General features: G+C 40.7%; 1 protein-coding gene across 1 annotated transcript in view; it reads left to right on the top strand.

The window, feature by feature from the left end:
- Positions 1–6,926: 6,926 nt before the first annotated feature.
- LOC126109679 (60S ribosome subunit biogenesis protein NIP7 homolog) overlaps positions 6,927–19,386 on the top strand; it is a 28,883-nt gene continuing 16,423 nt past the window's right edge. Inside the window, exons 1-3 of the mRNA XM_049914730.1 lie at positions 6,927–7,076; positions 7,343–7,568; positions 7,712–7,852. Of these exons, the coding sequence (XP_049770687.1) occupies positions 7,021–7,076; positions 7,343–7,568; positions 7,712–7,852 (423 nt within the window). The 5' untranslated portion in view covers positions 6,927–7,020. The remainder of the gene's footprint in view (positions 7,077–7,342; positions 7,569–7,711; positions 7,853–19,386) is intronic.

Raw genomic sequence — 19,386 nt, 5'->3', positions numbered from 1 at the left:
TCTAGCGGCGTTCGAAAGGAGGACCGAGCGAAGTGGCGCAGTGGTTAGCACACTGGACTCGCATTCGGGAGGACGACGGTTCAATCCCGTCTCCAGCCATCCTGATTTAGGTTTTTCGTGATTTCCCTAAATCGTTTCAGGCAAATGCCGGGATGGTTCCTTTGAAAGGGCACGGCCGATTTCCTTCCCAATCCTTCCCTAACCCGAGCTTGCGCTCCGTCTCTAATGACCTCGATGTCGACGGGACGTTAAACACTAACCACCATCGAAAGGAGGAATACTGCACTTATACAAGCAAGTGTGTGCAACTTCGAGAGGGTAATAGAGATCTTCAGAGTCAGCTATCAAGAACACAATGACTTCTGCGCGAGGAAGAAATTAATAAGGGGGTTGTGTCTAATAAAGCTTACTTGTGTGTTGGGAAAAATATTTTCACCAAATTAAATAGAAAGTTTATTAAATAACTCGAAAAGGGTTCGATGGAGCAATGAGGATATTTGTAAATCGATAACTCTGTGTGCTATATCGCGGAAATATTATAATTTTCTCAGGCAAAAAATTGGGTACCGTATACCTGCAGTGTCGACATGGAGGGTTTGGATAAACTGCTCTCTTAGTTGCTGTCCTGGCAATGTTTTTATTATGATGAATATGACGGCAGAAACATTTACAGACAGAGAACGTGTCTGCGTTTTGTCCTTTGACGAAATGAACATTGACAGCAAGATTTGCAGTGATCAACAAGGGAAGAGGGTGTAAGGACCCCACAGTAATGTTTTAGTTGTTACGGTGCGTGGGCTGTTTGCAAGTCGGAAAGCCGGGCGGTGTGGCCAAGCGGTTCTAGGCCCGATACGGTTGCAGGTTCGAATCCTGCCTTGGGCATGGATGTGTGTGATGTCCTTAGGTTAGTTAGGTTTGAGTAGTTCTAAGTTCTAGGGGATTGATGACCTAAGCTGTTAAGTCCCATAGTGCTCAGAGCCATTTGAACCATTTGCAAGTTGGAAACAACCTGTTTATTTTTATTTTGACATTCGGATGACAGCTGTCCTCTTGAATGAAATTATTGTCGCCTTAGCCAGTAATTCTTATAAGATTGTAGCTTGTGTAGCTGACATGGGACCGAACACATTTCCGTTTGTAACCTGCTTGGCTTGACGCACATAAACAGTTGTTTTCCTCATCCTAGCAGTACACGGAAACGTGTGTGGGCGTTCTCTGATGTACCACATTTGCACAAATTGTTACAGAACATTTGCTGGCTGAACCGAGCGAGGTGGCGCAGTGGTTAGCACACTGGACTCGCATTCGGGAGGACGACGGTTCAATCCCGTCTCCGGCCATCCTGATTTAGGTTTTCCGTGATTTCCCTAAATCGTTTCAGGCAAATGCCGGGATGGTTCCTTTGAAAGGGCACGGCCGATTTCCTTCCCAATCCTTCCCTAACCCGAGCTTGCGCTCCGTCTCTACTGACCTCGTTGTCGACGGGACGTTAAACACTAACCACCACCACCATTTGCTGGCTGAAGGTATTATTGTGGAAAATAAGGCAGTGAGAAAATCCGTGTTCGAGAGACTTTTGGCTAGACAGTGACGAGATGAAAATGTGCCCCAATTTTAAGTCAGAAACACATCCTTTTAAGGGCAGAGTCCTACAGAGTGTTAGTTTAGCACCCGAATTGCTGTCTCACACTTCTTGTGCCATTTTGTATTTAATGCCAGAAGAAGGACACACTAGCGACTTCGTACTGCTGGTCGACGATATTCAAGGACCTTGGAAAGCAAGAAACCTGTGACATGTGGATTCGGAATTCATATCGAAGCACAAGAACAATGTCTGCACAAGTTCTACAAATGCTGTGAGAGCATGCACGTTGGATCATCAAGACATTTGTTACCTTTTCAGGAAGGATTCACGAAATGTATTCAGTCACTTTTAGGTCTATTCAGCGGCTTAAGAGAATACGATGTCAAATATATACTTACTGTCAGGCTGAATCAGGACTGTCTAGAAAACTTTTTTTCTCTTGTAACGGACCTGGGACATTTTTATGACCATACAACTCCGGTAAATGTAAAAAACAGAATAAGATTATTATTGTTAAGTACCAGTTCTTTAGATATCCCTCTATCTAGTGCTTCTTTTGTTGAACCTGATTAAGAAGGAACATTTGTGACTTCAGCAGTGTTCAGTAGCATTCTTCCCGATATGTCCGAAGCACTGTCAGTGGCTGAAGGGTGGAAAGAAATTGAGGGAATAGAACTGACTGCAGAAAATTATGAGAGTGCCTCAGCATCTGTGGGTACTATGCGGTACCTTGCTGGATAAATAGCTGATCAGTGCAGACAGTATGACAGAACATTATCCACACCTACTGAAGAGCTGATGTCAACCCCAGGAGAAAAACCTACCAGCTGGTTGTGCACGATTTCTAGGGGAAGTTTATTTGTGCCTTCAGGAACATGGCTTGAGAAAATAAGCCAATTCGAACTGACTTCTGCTCAGCTTCATGGCAGTGACAATTTGTCTAGAGAAAGGGGCATCATTAGTAAGTTACGTGCAATGCTTGGTGAACGTTTATCCAATACATACAAAGAGATAATTAGAATTTACACTACAACTCGCCCATTTATTCCTTTACATTGCCTTTCAATAAAAGACAGAGCAAGAATACCTGAGACCACTTATCGAAAAGAGGGAGAAAATGACATGTGTCTACACAATAATCAATTGAGTACATGGTCTGTTTTGTAAATAAAAATTGTGTATATAGGTGCATACATTTTTGACAGAACTATTGTATATAGACTGTAGTTGCATGTGACACTATTTTTGTAAACATCTCTCGAATTTGGTCACAGCAATACAAGACTGATCTTATGAACGTTTTTGCATATTTACAACAATGTTTTGCAGCTTCACTTCAGAGGAGAAATGGTAAGTAAACTTGTTTCTTATTTACGTAACAGTAATTTACAGCAGGTATGCAGTCATGTAAATTTATTTCAATGTGATTAAATTAATAGTTTCTGATTTATTTGAGTCAACGTTTTGCATTTTAAATGTGTGTCAGTTTGGTTGTGATCTGATATTTTACCGATGCGTAAGGCATAAACTACGATAGGATATCAGTTTTAACTGTGATATTTTAGCAGCAGAAAAGCAGTTTAGACACCTAAATTCTGGTATAAACAAAATCTTTCATCAAAAACTTAACTCCGGCTGCGTTGGCCATGCTGTTCTAGGCGCTGCAGTCCGGAACCTCGAGGCTGCTATGGTCGCAGGTTCAAATCCTGCCTCGGGCATGGATGTGTGTGATGTCCTTAGGTTAGTTAGGTTTAAGTAGTTCTGAGTTCTAGGGGACTGATGACCTAAGATGTTAAGTCTCATAGTGCTCAGAGCCATTTGAAAAACTTAATGTAAACGCGCATGCCCTGTCATCTGCTTGTGAGTGCCTGATTCTTCGCTAACGTCACAATATCAGCTAATGGCAGAGCAGAACGCTTACTGCCCAACCATATTATTTTGTAACCTTGCATCTTGCGAAGATCGCAATTCCCGCCAAAAGAACAGTTGAGGACAGCCATGAGAGTTGAAATCGTGACTTGAATTAACTTGATGTGCCGTGACGACGAACAGCCTAGATTCGTTCGAGATACAGTTGCAACCATTGCAACTACTCGAATACATTCAGCACAGGCATTCTCCCAGTTACTGTGGTTTGTGACTGGGAGAAAGCTGTTCGAGTTGCGGCCACAAGATGGTTGTAACTAGTTTCAACTGACCATAGGAAATTCCTCTTAGTGGCTCCAAAGCCTTTAATAACCCTGCTCCAAAGAGATCAGCAACTGCATGTGTAGAGTTTTTTGTGTTCAGTCTCGTAGCACTCTCCTTGAAGATAAAAAGTAATAGAGTCCTTGTAGTCTTTTAAAGAAACTTTATATCTCATATTTGAGAAAATGTAATACGTCCTAGTGTAATTTTATTTCCTTGAGGGATTTTTCTGTAGAAATGTGTTGTATATATGAAGCTTGAGGTACCAAAAGCGTGTTACTATTCTTTACTGTATAATGAATAAATTTTTATCTTCCATACAAGTATCTAATCACAATCAGCGATAATTGAGGGTCACAGACTATACTCACCGCTATAAATGGCATGAGCACACTAAGATGGCTCACTTTAGTGGGGATGTGGGTAGATAGAAAAAAGCATGCTATGCTGTCACTCATATGCTACTGATATTAAGCTGCATACCAGATTCTTAACCAGTCAACACATAGCGCCCTAGATAATTTAATTTTGGAAAAATGATGGTAATAACGTTAACTGTACAAATGTATCAGATAACCTGCTTTTATTAATACCATAGCAGACGCGAATTCATATTAAACCAGAAAAAACAAAGCTCAGTGTTAAGGAAGTTGTACAATGTACAGGCAATTTCACAATACATCCACAACAAATATTCAAAAGTATCTCCACCCAGTTCAATGGATTTAGCTGCACATGAATGAACAGATTTTGTTGCATGTTTCAGTTTCACAGGGTTGTTCTTAATTTCGTCTACTCTATTCATAATGCGAACAAGTAATACCTCACATGTCTTGACTTTGTCCTCATAAACTACGTTTTTCATCCATCCCCGTACACAAAAATCCATTGACCTTAAATCGGGTGATCTGGGTGACCACAGACGTATAGCACCATGAACAATCAATTTCTGGGAAAATGTTCATTTAAATGGATCTTAACAGCGTTGGTGAAATGTGATGGCGCACCGTCATGTTGAAAATACATTTGCAATCGCGTAGCAAGTGGAACATCTTTGAACAAGTGGGGCATTTCTTCTTGAAGGAAGGGTAAGTACCTCTCGTCAATTAGACGTCCTGGGAAAATGAATGGTCCAATAAAGTGTGTGTTGATTATATCACACCACACATTTATGCTAAATCGCTGCTGTAAATTGCTCTGCACTGTTGCATGTTGGTTTGCTTCAGACCATATGTGCTCGTTATGTAAATTGTTTGCATCATCTCGAATAAACTGTGCGCCATTAGTGAATAATTTATATTTGTGTAACTGCCAATTAGTTTTTAACCAGTGGCACAGCTCCAAGCGAAGGGCAGGTTCTCCCAGATGTAAAAGATGCACTTCCTGTTTGCAGTAAGGATACAGATTATTGTACTTCAGTGTACGCCATATTAGATTGTGAAATGCCTGATCATTGAGAGATATGTCATGTACTGGTACCCGGGCTAAGGCGAACAGCATCCATAATATTATCATCATCGTCTTCACGTATCGAGCGTTCGTACTGATTATGAAGGCTATGTAGAAAACCTGTCTCCCATAACATTCTAAATACTCCACTAATGGTTCGTGCATTCGGAATCCTGCGAGTTGGATAACGTACGCTATATCCATTAACTGCAGCCGTAACATTACCATCACATTTGCCAAAAATAAACACCATATCGGAGTATTCTTCTGTCGTATATTTGAAAGGCGCCCCTATTTCATAAATAATCTACAAACTACAGCAGTTCTACTTGGTTTCTCTTAAATACACTGTTGTTGTTATGTTCTTTCACTGAACAAAAACTAACTCGTTTCAAGGTCAGGAAACGACTGAAACAACTCACTAATTGTTGCCAACAATAGCATAAACGTTTCTATGTTCTTAATGGAAAGCAAAAAATTTACTTGTATAATAATCTTTGCTTCTCTGGATGGTCTGGAGAACTACTGCAGACACACACCTGTGACAAGTTTTGTAAGATTCACCAGACCAATAACAACAAAATAAATGGAAATCGCGCTTTTCTTTAACCTCATACAGTTTTGCGATGGCTTCATATTAGCGAAGTTGCTAAATTTCAGGCAAAATCTGTTATTAGCCGCAACTCCGTAACTATACATTTGCAGACCTATGTTTATATGAACTTTTTTCTTTAGTTTTACTTGTAGAATAACATATTAAAATATTTGCATATCTTCGTGAATCACCCTGTATAGTTGTCATTCAACTTTGCCTGTCTGCTCAAAACATTAAGATCTACATAAATGAGTTATTCTGCAGATAAAGTAATCCTTTTTGCGCACATTTATGTTTTACATAATGCACCTCTTCTCCATATTAGTTTCCGTAAAGAGATGGCCACTGTCTATAAATAACGAACTTCTTAGTAACTGCAGTGAAGTGTTCGTGAGTGGGATAATTTCTCAAATTTTCGTAAGTAACTATATAACTTAGCAAAATAAAAATGTAAGATCGGAGCCAATTTCCTTATTTGCTGAGAATATAGTCATGCTTTACCACCAGCATGAAGGTATAGAAGCTAGTTTAACGTATGCATTACGTTTTTACTACTAAACACACCAGAAACTTAATTAGTCTTTTTTTTCATACCTGCAGCTCAAGTTTCTAAGTGTGCTATTGTTATTTTGTGCCGCACACTAATTTGCTTTATATGCTTCTTCAGTAGCAAATTCTCTTCTCGTACCCTGTCACATTATGCCTCCAGCTTTTTTTGGACTTGGAAGATCGTAAAGTATAGACGTCATAAACAGATGTACACGGCACCAAAAGAATGAAATTCCACCATATGTTTACTGCATAAAAAGTGAAATATCAAGATTTGTTGCTGTCTATAGACTTATCAAAATCTTGAACTGACGATCCACATTTTTACGCGTTGGCGCTTCTCACCACTATGGAAATAGGGCCCAGTTTACGTTGGCCCCGCAAGGAGTTCTGTAACTCGTGTTATCCATTCTATGAAATTTTAACTCTTTGCCTAGATTCAAATAAATACAAATCCCTTTCGTAGAAACACTGATGTTTGTTCGTTATAAAAAGACATACTTTTCGGTATCACCCATCAAGTTATCTTGACTTAATGTTATATCTTTAGTGATATGTGCTTTGTTCCGGCAGTGTTGTTATACCATGTACACACCACTCAGATAAACGTAAACAAATTCACGTGGTGTGATTTGTTTGTTGTATACCTGTAGAAATGAAGCATTTAAGTGACGATCGAATGAAACTCGTTTTCGAAAAATTAGCAAAATAGTGAGTATTGGCTAAATAGCACTTCATTTCCTTTTGATTTTAGCTGCCATTTGTTTCAAGCATGTCTGACTACAAATATGTACAGGAACTTAATGTCTGTGTTTGGTTCACGGCTAGCAAGCATTTGTTTCTTTTACTTACGCAGCTTAACAGCTGAAACTAGATTGTGACTTAATACTTCTCCTACAATTAACGTATCAATGACAGCTTGACAACCCATCACTTTTGAAGCGTGCGATCTAATAGCACTTTTCTTTCCGCCGCAGTATCGGTGCTAATGTGAAACTCCTGATAGACAGGCCAGATGGCACATATGTGTTCAGGGAGCAGAAAGACCGAGTGTACTACGTCTCGGAGAGAGTTTTAAGTTTGGCGTCGAATGTCGCTCCTGACCATCTAATCAGTGTTGGAACGTGCTTCGGTAAATTCACGAAGTCTGGGAAGTTTCGTCTCCATATTACAGCACTACATTACCTCGCACCATACGCGCAGGTAACGATTTAGCACTACACTACAATTTGAGTTAAAGTTTTCGTTTTACGTGAATTATTTTATTTTAAAGAAAACGGAGGATGCGGTGGTGGGGTGACTTTTTGTGACATTTGCATATTGGAAAAAATGTTTAACTGTTTCAGTACAAGATCTGGTTGAAACCATCAGGAGAGCAACAGTTTCTGTATGGACATAATGTCCTGAAGTCTGGATTGGGGAGAATTACAGAAAATACTCCAAAGTACCAAGGAGTTATTGTACTTTCCATGAATGATATGCCGCTTGTGAGTATCTCCAGCTTTTTATTATTATTGTAATATGCATAATATCTTATAGGAAAAACTGTTTCGTACACGGCTATTGTGTGTGATGAATCTGCATAACACTTTTAAGTTGTAGAATACTATTCGCCTGTGTCGCACACAGTAGGCTCTGTGAGTAAGCTACTATGAAAGGAAATGATCTAGAAAGATCATCTGTGGTGCTTCTGAATGCCTCCTGGGTGTAGAGAAGTTCCCAATACTCAGGTTCTTCTTTGGCCTGAGACGTTTCTGTTGACACTCTTTTTTAAATGATGGTTTTAGTGACAGTCTGTTCTGTGGTTTAGACAAAGGTCTAGATTAAATTGGAAGGTCGTGGCCCGGCTGTGAGTTCATGAAACCAGTGAGTGTCTCCTGACATTATTATTATTATTTTCATGTTATTTTAATATTAAGACCATACTGAAAACCTATATTTTTCCCACAGTGGTCTTTTATTTTCCAGATTTTATATATCTGAAGTTGTTCATAATAATATCCCTCCCCAAAAATCCCACATTCTCCACTGGAGTCACAATATGATGATGATGATGATGATGATGTTTGGTTTGTGGGGCGCTCAACTGCGTGGTTATCAGCGCCCGTACAATTATCCAATCTTTGCTCAGTCCAATTTCGCCACTTTCCCGGATGATGATGAAATGATGAGGACAACACAAACACCCAGTCATCTCGAGGCAGGTGAAAATCCCTTACCCCGCTGGGAATCGAACCCGAGACCCCGTGCTCGGGAAGCGAGAACGCTACCGCGAGACCACAGGAGTCACAATACTTTGGTCGTTAAAATACATGTTATTGTATGACACCATAATTGCCTTTGTGGTTACATAGTAAAGGTGAATGTCTACGTTGTTGATAGCAATACTATTCAGAGTTGATGAGTTGTACTGTAGTCTTTGCTACTTTCATGGCCATGACAGGCATACTGTCAATATAAATTGATTCAGGTGTACCAACAGTAGAGCCATATTTAAACATACTAGGTTCGACAAAAACCACCAAACCAAAAAATTCAAATTGGTTTAGGAAAACATTGTATTGGAAATAATTGCGCTGTTGCCCAAAGATATTACATAGAAACTCACTGGATTCATCTACGATGTATAGTAGTGCCCAGGAGGGAGCCACCAAAACTGATGTGTATCAAGATTGACCAGGTGCTGTAAAGACAACTGGCTCTTTCTCATCAATTTGGTGGTTATGATGATGGAGTATTGGTTTAAGCATACAGAAGACATGTGGCTCTGCCCTTGCTCAATTACTGCTTTCCTGCAACTGGACAGTCTTTTAGTTAGGAATCCAGTGAAATTATTATGTTTAGTAAGAAGAGGTTATAGCATAAATGTCTGATTACCATCAGTTGTTCCACAAGATCCATAGTGGGACTGGAACCTTTGGATGAATTTATGGGTGAGGTTGCGAGTTCTTAATTGCCCACAACTTTTGCTGAGTGGAAGGCAGTTGGGACTTCTCCAATAACAAAGAATATTATAGCTGCCTCTTTTCCAGACTTTAGCACATTACTCGACATCAAGTCATCATCTCTTGTTGTGGCACTGTGCAAGCAATTTTTGTTGCCCTGTCCAATGTACCTAATGATGGATGGTTGTATTTAAAGTGCAGCTGTTCACAGAGGTCCAGAGTGGGCTGTCATTAAAGTATGCCAGCAAAATTTTGTAGATGTTCTAGTGTATCAATGCAGATCCAATTTAAGCTGGAAAAAAATTAGTTCGTATTTGTGTTATCGAGTGTAAATCTGGTGCTGCGAATGCAAGGAAGACATATAGAAATGTTTCCATATGCAATGGGTTAGGAATGGGACATGGGCAGAAAAGGTCAAACAAGTGAGACAGGTGTAATGTTCATTTTATTATTAACTGCTGTTTATTGAGTTTTTGCAGTATGAGTACTGGAGGTGTGGACAAGATCCTGCACCTATAAAATGACATGATCAGCAGCTGCTCGCAGCAGTTCTGGTGGAATTTGAGCACTGTGTTTCTGTATACTGGCCTTCAGATCAGGTAGATATCCCAAGAGCTAAAAGTCACATGGATTCAGATAAAGATATCTTGCAAGTCGTGGAATCTCTGGAGATATCATGTTCACAGAAGACTCTATTCGGCAAATCTTCCATTGAGCGAGCAACATGAGGTGTTGCCCCATCTAGCATGAAAACTGTGTTTTCCACGCAGTTGCACTATTCCAAAGCAGGATTCACATGTTGTAAAAGGAAATCTCAATAACTTGCAGACATCATGGGACACCTGACAGTTACTCTGGGTGTAATCACTAGACCTCGGACTTTTAGGTTCTAAAAATTTTAAACTAGGTGCCTTAAATAGGTGACCAAAATCTGACATTTTATTGTCTAGAAAGATAAACAGATTGACAAAAACCTACATAATACAGAGGGGTCCAAAAAAATGTATCCATTGTTTAAAACTCCATAACTTGCAAACTAATCGACGCAGTTGTCTCATTTTTGGGGAAAGTGTAGCTTAAAGTTCAACTTAAAGATATCACTGTAGGTTTTTGAAATTTTCACCATTAACATCCACACACAAACAATGCCGCCAAACTGCAGCACGAACTACTGACTGCAACGTGTTCAGTTGGATATTTGCACATGAATGTACAATGGATTCTCAAAGTTCATTCAATGTGCGTGTTCCCCACAGGTAAAAGTCCAGAGGAGTTAGGTCTGGGGAGCGTGGTGGATACTCCACAGCACCTCTATGGCCTATCAATCTTCCTGGTAGATTTTGGTCGAGATAGGCCCTAACACGATTTTGGTAGTGGGCTGGGGCACCATCTTGTTTAAAGTAAACTATTCCATCTCCATAGAAGTCTCGGATGGCAGGTAAAATGGATTTCTGAAGGTACACCTCACCGGTAACTGTGCTGTCAAAGAAGAATGGAGCCCCGATAAGACAACCCACACCACACATTTACTCCTGTCAAATTCATGGCTTTGTCTACATGGACATTCGGATTTTCGGCGGCCCACTAGATGCAATTGTGGCGATTTACTGTACCATTGAGTTTGAACTGTGCCTCGTCAAACCACACAATCATCTCTGCAAACTCTTCATTGTTGCGCACCATGTTACTAAACCACTCGCAGTACTCCATTCTACGATCTAGGTCGTCCTCGTTCATTGCGTGTAGCAGTCGTGGTATGTAAAAATCACAGTTGCGTGTAGGCTGGTTTCCCTGAACACTCTAGAGCTTTGATAATAGGGACCAAAAATGCATGATGATATTTTATGTAGGCAATGTCATTGGAAATTGTTGGGTCGTTTAGAAGATCTTTAGCTGAAGTAATGCCACTGCCTCCTCTGGCAATTTAAGAACAGTGTTCTTAATGTCTTCCAAATGCTTGCTGTAATATTGCACGGCTTCTAGCCACATTCCCCAGCAAATAAGTATGGGTTCTGGTGGAAGTGGTACATCTACATCTACATCCATACTCCGCAAGCCACCTGACGGTGTGTGGCGGAGGGTACCTTCAGTACCTCTATCGGTTCTCCCTTCTATTCCAGTCTCGTATTGTTCGTGGAAAGAAGGATTGTCGGTATGCCTCTGTGTGGGCTCTAATCTCTCTGATTTTATCCTCATGGTCTCTTCGCGAGATATACGTAGGAGGGAGCAATATACTGCTTGACTCTTCGGTGAAGGTATGTTCTCGAAACTTTGACAAAAGCCCGTACCGAGCTACTGAGCGTCTCTCCTGCAGAGTCTTCCACTGGAGTTTATCTATCATCTCCGTAACGCTTTCGCTATTACTAAATGATCCTGTAACGAAGCGCGCTGCTCTCCGTTGGATCTTCTCTATGTCTTGTATCAACCCTATCTGGTACGGATCCCACACTGCTGAGCAGTATTCAAGCAGTGGGCGAACAAGCGTACTGTAACCTACTTCCTTTGTTTTCGGATTGCATTTCCTTAGGATTCTTCCAATGAATCTCAGTCTGGCATCTGCTTTACCGACAATCAACATTATATGATCATTCCATTTTAAATCACTCCTAATGCGTACTCCCAGATAATTTATGGTATTAACTGCTTCCAGTTGCTGACCTGCTATTTTGTAGCTAAATGATAAAGGATCTATCTTTCTGTGTATTCGCAGCACATTACACTTGTCTACATTGAGATTCAGTTGCCATTCTCTGCACCATGCGTCAATTCGCTGCAGATCCTCCTGCATTTCAGTACAATTTTCCATTGTTACAACCTCTCGATACACCACAGCATCATCTGCAAAAAGCCTCAGTGAACTTCCGATGTCATCCACCAGGTCATTTATGTATATTGTGAATAGCAACGGTACGTTGGGAAGTTCTTGAAATAACTGAATTCTTATAGGTGCTTGTAAAAACCTTTTTGATGGTTGAAACCAGCTTATTTACATGTGGAAATTGGAGACGTATTGTCTCAACTGCACGATTCATGGCATGGGCAAGATATGTGATATGGAGCAAGGCTGGGTAAAATACTGTTAACAAGTTAACAGCAGCAATCATGTATACGTCTGCATCAATGTAGATTACAAGTACTTTATTTTCATTTAGACTGTCGCGGAAAAGTAATTTGATGGCTTTATTAACAAAGTGACCAATTGTTTCCTGGTTGGTCTTTTTTAGCTCCGTGCTGCAAATGAGATGAGGTACAGCGCAAGTGCCAGCATCTAACTTTCCAAAAATAAATTAGCCACATATGGTCCTTGTCTGTCAGTTGTCTCCTTGACAGAAATCCACACATATGATTCGCCTATATCTTCCCTGATTCTGCTCAATGTATTTTTCGTACAAAGCATCCAAATAGTTCTTTCTCAGTATGGATTCTGATGGAATGCAGCGGTGACAGTATTTCTTTAGAAAACTTTTGAACTGGCTATTTTCAACTGCACTTAATGGTATGTTTGCTGCAACAATGGCTCAACTCAGGTCAAGATGAAATTCGTTTTTGTTTGTTGCATTTGTTTTAGTTAAAAACATTTGTTTCAAGTTTGATTTATTTTTTAAATTTTTCTGGTGTTTAATCCCTGCAAAATGCTGACTTAAATGAAACCTCTGTTCAGAATGTAGTACCTGAAAATGAAAAGAAATGAGAAGCACTTTGTGGAAGAATTTACGTACGATATCTACGTAGCAAAATTAACCTGGGTTTAGGGTTTAGAAACGATATTTTTGCATTTGCATGTGTCCAAGTTAACCTGGGAAAAACTGTGGCACCACATAAAAGGTTAACATTTTACCTACGTCTTTGTTGCAGACATTGCCATCTGTAGAGAAATCAGGAAATTCTTGTAACCACTGACAAATCAGATAAGATTCAGAGCTGGCTACTTTTGGCATGCTTGACTTTCCACAAATACACTGTTGATGTGAAATATTTCACCACATCCAAGCAGCATGCTGACTGACTGAATGAAGACAGTGCTGGTGTTTTAAACAGGCTGTTCCGACTGGGCAGGAAGGTGCCGGAGGCAGATCACAAGGCTCCTCCGTGCCCTACCAGCCCATTTGACGGTTGACAGTGAACGACAATGCTCTGGAACAGCCTACATCTACATCTACATCCATACTCCGCAAGCCACCTGACGGTGTGTGGCGGAGGGTACCTTGAGTACCTCTATCAGTTCTCCCTTCTATTCCAGTCTCGTATTGTTCGTGGAAAGAAGGATTGTCAGTATGCCTCTGTGTGGGCTCTAATCTCTCTGATTTTATCCTCATGGTCTCTTCGCGAGATATACGTAGGAGGGAGCAATATACTGCTTGACTCTTCGGTGAAGGTATGTTCTCGAAACTTGGACAAAAGCCCGTACCGAGCTACTGAGCATCTCTCCTGCAGAGTCTTCCACTGGAGTTTATCTATCATCTCCGTAACGCTTTCGCGATTACTAAATGATCCTGTAACGAAGCGCGCTGCTCTCCATTGGATCTTCTCTATATCTTCTATCAACCCTATCTGGTACGGATCCCACACTGCTGAGCAGTATCCAAGCAGTGGGCGAACAAGCGTACTGTAACCTACTTCCTTTCTTTTCGGATTGCATTTCCTTAGGATTCTTCCAATGAATCTCAGTCTGGCATCTGCTTTACCGACGATCAACATTATATGATCATTCCATTTTAAATCACTCCTAATGCGTACTCCCAGATAATTTATGGTATTAACTGCTTCCAGTTGCTGACCTGCTATTTTGTAGCTAAATGATAAAGGATCTATCTTTCTGTGTATTCGCAGCACATTACACTTGTCTACATTGAGATTCAATTGCCATTCCCTGCACCGTGCGTCAATTCACTGCAGATCATCCTGCATTTCAGTACAATTTTCCATTGTTACAACCTCTCGATACACCACAGCATCATCTGCAAAAAGCCTCAGTGAACTTCCGATGTCATCCACCAGGTCATTTATGTATATTGTGAATAGCCTGGTGTACACTGTCATCGTTTGACTCATCATTGGCATTCATGCATGCAAACAAACCAGTTATCATTCAGTTACTGTTTTCTAAGTAGCTGGGAAAACCAGAACAGTAGTTTTAGTCATACAAATTATTTTTGACTGGATTTTTAAAAATTACTTACAGTCGGGGTCTAACATGAAATTAGGTATTTTAGATACTATAAAATTACAATTTTCAATAAAATATCTGCGTAATTCTTAGCTGTGAAGACCACAAGATAATGTTAGTCATAAAAAATTTTATTTAATTGGATTTTTAAAATTTAGGTACGATCAAGTACTAACCTGAAATTAGGCCTAAAAAGATGCTATAAAACTAGCATTTTCTGTCTTAAATTGGTTTAATTCATGTCTGTACAACATTTATTTAATGAGGAAAATAATAGGTTTTTACCTAAAATCTGAGGTCCAGTAATCACTTCAAAGGAGAAAGATAAAAAAGAAGGTGCTTAATAATCCACACCACACAGTCACATATGGAAAGTGCAGTGGCTCTTCGTGCACAACGCACAGTTTAACAATATCCCAAATTTGGCAGTTCTGTGTATTCACTGCACGCTGTAATGTAAAATGTGTCTCATCGCTCCATTGAATAGTGCCCAGTCACATTCGAATCTGTGCCAGAAACCAAAGAGCAAATTCAGGACATTGCTGTGGATCTTGTAAGAGAACCAGTGTAAAATACAGGGTGTACTTTCAGTTATTTATTGCACAAGAACAAAACATCGTACAGATATCATACATATGTCATTTTGAAGAAAAACTCTAAAAGTCCCCCCCTCCCCCCATGTATTCTGCCACACCACTGCGTAGTTTGGTAATTTGCCAATAGTAAGCGCTAGTTGCAAACATGGTGAGTTCAGGTGCGGAGTGAGCTTTCTGTGTGTTGGAGTTCAACAGAAACAAGTGTGCTACATTTGTTCAATGGATGTTTAGAACCAAGTACGGTAAGAAGCCACCAATGAGGAAGGCCATTTACCACTGGCACAACAAATTCATTACAGCGGGTTGCTTCTGCCCGGCAAAAAGGAGCAGACATCCCAGTGTGAGTGAAGGAAATGTGGAGCACCTACAAGAGACATTCATAAGGAGTCCAAAGAAATCAGTGTGTTGTGCATCCCGTGAACTCGAAATTGCTCCAATGACAGTGTGGAAAGTCCTGCGACAGAAGTAGTTCATGGATACCTGAACTCAGAGCTGCCGCATCGATGGATCAGTCGTGCTACAGAAGGAGACAGCTGTTTCCTGAAATGGCCTCCCCTATCACCAGATCTCACTCTGTGTGACTTTTTTCTGTGGGGACACATTAAAGATCTGGTGTATGTACCGCCTCTACCCTGTGATGTAGCAGAGATCTGGGACAGAACGCAGGAAGCGACTGCCACAGTCAATGATGCCACGCGGGGATGGATATGGCAAGAATTCGATTACCGTATTGACGTCGGCCGCCTCACTCATGGTTTGCATATCGAATGTTTGTAAATAAACTTTCAGAGTTTCTCTTCAAAATGCAATGTATACGACATCTGTACAATGTTAAGTTCTTATGCAATAAATAATTGAAAGTATTCCCAGACTTTATGTACACCCTGTATACTGCCATACTTTCTGTACAGTTGACCATGAGATAGACAATTCTCGTGACACTGCATGAGCACTAGCACATGCTGCGTTGTCCGTTACAGCAACAGCAACACATCAATAACTTCCTTTTCCAGGTTCGCTCACTCGTGTTTTTGAATTTCATCATTATCTTCATTAAACCATTTAATGACATCGGGTGTCTCCTCTGACCTTTCAGTTGGCGATACTCTGTCAATGCACCACTGTAACCATTCACATAAAATGGTTTTGTTAACAGCACACAATGTGCCTTCTTGATAGCCATACTGTTCACTCATGTTTTTGTTTATCAAATGGCAGCATGGGTGTCATGCTGGCATATAGTGTGTGTACAGTGCCAGATTTGCACGTGGTGGCCCAAAGTGGACCTTTTTTTCATCATAAATCAGTTTTGCATTTAAGCATTGGCATATTTAACAACTTTCAATGCCATACGATAATTACAGCCCGCACTGGATCTCCATGTGTAGGTGCCCTTTCATCATATGACCCAGTACATAGCACACTCCTCCAGCTCATGAAGGGGAATGGAACCAATACCTTACCCACAACCAGTGATGTATACAGTACACTACTAAGACCAGAGCAGCCCCTTTGTTGCCTCCAGTTTGACTTAAGCAGATGTCATTCCACCATTGGTAATCTGAGCCTGTTGGAGTTGGTGATACTGCATGCTTTTTTTAGCAAGCAATTAAAATTCTTTTTCAGTCTCGAGAAAATTTACAGGAGCAGTTGGAGGCAAGGCAGAACACTGTCAGCCACTTCCATCAATATGGCTTCCCGGGAGATATTCTCATATTTATAAAACCCTTCTTCTCACTTCCCTGTTTCAGGTATTGTGTTGGAAAGTACTGATTGACAAGTTTGATACAAGCCACAGTATCCATCATGAGAGCATCCTGAGAATTTATATACTTGTTATTACAGTGAGTAGTAGCATTCACCATTCAGAGGCATCCCAACTTGTGAATGATTTTGCGATATTTTGATTCTAAACAAACCAGTTGCAGTAGAACATCAGAAAATTGGAGGAGTCAAGACAACACATGAATTTCAAATTTGGGGTCAACCGAAGGCTAGGATAGCACCCATCAGCTTTGTTTTGTGAGGTAACTGTATCTTGTGACGTCATTGAGAGTTGGCGTGTTTGAAATGGATTGCATTTGCAGAGGCATATTGCAATAACCGCTGGCATACTCTGTTGTAGGATGTTTATCTTTCTAAATTGTTTCGGAGTGATGTTAGTGCAGCAGTGAACTTTTTGCTGTGCATTACTCGGTGTTTTGGAAGTTTGTTTTTGTCACCTTGTCAGTGAGTTAAATTTTAATAGCATTAGTTATTGGCTGCTGGTTCTTTTTTAAAGAAGTGTTAGTTCCTCGTATCCCTCCCATGGGACGCTGCCTTATTGAAGACACGTTCATTGTAGGGAGGGAAGGTTCATGTACGTCAAATAAGCTGAGAGCTATGCTGGCAATAGCGTAGGTAGTGTAACTACCACCAGAGCGTACCAAGCTAGACAAGTCTTGGCAGAGGAAACAGGCAAAGTGTTTCTCACATCATAGGGCAGGGATGACTCAAAAGGCAAAGGGAAGCCAACGTTCCTACGTGCATAAACCCTAAATAAGTCCTCCAGGATGGGGATAGGGCATGGGGCCAATAACTCTACACTGTAAAAAAGTCATATTACTGAATCACAACAAGAGGCTCACTGAATCACAGCAAGAGGCTCGGATAATGGATGGGATATACAGAATACACCTTTGACAAAGAAAAAGGGCAAACATAACCTGGAATATACAAATAATTTTGAAAAATGAAAGAAATAGCCAAAGAGGACATGAAGATTAAGTAAAATACAGGGTTATTACAAATGATTGAAGCGATTTCACAGCTCTACAATAACTTTATTATTTGAGGTTTTTTCACAATGCTTTGCACACACATACAAAAACTCAAAAAGTTTTTTTAGGTATTCACAAATGTTCGATATGTGCCCCTTTAGTGATTCGGCAGACATCAAGCTGATAATAAAGTTCCTCCCGCACTCGGCACAGCATGTCCCCATCAATGAGTTCGAAAGCATCGTTGATGCGAGCTCGCAGTTCTGGCACGCTTCTTGGTAGAGGAGGTTTAAACACTGAATCTTTCACATAACCCCACAGAAAAAAATCGCATGGGGTTAAGTCGGGAGAGCGTGGAGGCCATGACATGAATTGCTGATCGTGATCTCCACCACGACCGATCCATCGGTTTTCCAATCTCCTGTTTAAGAAATGTCAAACATCATGATGGAAGTGCGGTGGAGCGCCATCCTGTTGAAAGATGAAGTCGACGCTGTCGGTCTCCAGTTGTGGCATGAGCCAATTTTCCAGAATGTCCAGATACACGTGAAACTTGCCCGCACACGTTCAACCGTTTCTTCGCTCACTGCAGGCCGACCCGTTGATTTCCCCTTACAGAGGCATCCAGAAGCTTTAAACTGCGCATACCATCGCCGAATGGAGTTAGCAGTTGGTGGATCTTTGTTGAACTTGGTCCTGAAGTGTCGTTGCACTGTTATGACTGACTGATGTGCGTGCATTTCAAGCACGACATACGCTTTCTCGGCTCCTGTCACCATTTCGTCTCACTGCGCTCTCGAGCGCTCTGACGGCAAAAACCTGAAGTGTGGCTTCAGCCGAACAAAACTTTATGAGTTTTTCTACGTATCAGTAGTGTGTCGTGACCATATGTCAATGAATGGAGCTACAGTGAATTTATGAAATCACTTCAGTCATTTGTAATAGCCCTGTACTGTGACGCTACAAGAAGTGAGATTGCAGGGACAGATAGATATGCCTCAGTATTATCTGCTGTACAGTGTACCAGAAAGAACAGGTCAGTGTGGAACAGGGTTAATAACAACAAAAGAGTTCGTCTCTCTCCCCACCTCTACACTACTATTCCTTACCCTCCCCCACCCCCTCCAGATTGCTGCATGCGTTTCACATGATGTTGTATTCTGGCTCGAGATGCTGGAGTTGACGGTCATATGTGTGTGACGTGTGCTTGTGTGTGTGTGTATTTTGTGCCATTATTTGTCAACTTACTTTCAGTAGGATATATGTTTTTTACATACTTTTAGTGTTAATTGTAAGAAGTGGGGTGTTTTTCTTTGTGTTCATAATTTTGTTTGAGATGTGGATATCAAAATTTATGTTGGAGTAATTTTTATGATTCTGTGGTTTATGTGTACTCTGCATATGAGGGCTAAACAGCAAGTATCCGACCTTATTTTTTATTGTTGAAACCGACAATGGAATTGGGGCACACTTGCTCCCAATGTTTGTAAGAATATGTAGTGCAGATGCCTATTAAAATTAGTATTGGATCCACTCACTTTGTTTTAATGGAAC

This window comes from Schistocerca cancellata, chromosome 12, assembly GCF_023864275.1.
Source record: "Schistocerca cancellata isolate TAMUIC-IGC-003103 chromosome 12, iqSchCanc2.1, whole genome shotgun sequence".
Classification (NCBI taxonomy): domain Eukaryota; kingdom Metazoa; phylum Arthropoda; class Insecta; order Orthoptera; family Acrididae; genus Schistocerca; species Schistocerca cancellata.
Note: the sequence above shows the minus strand (reverse complement) of the source record. Positions and strands in the feature narration are given on the sequence as shown.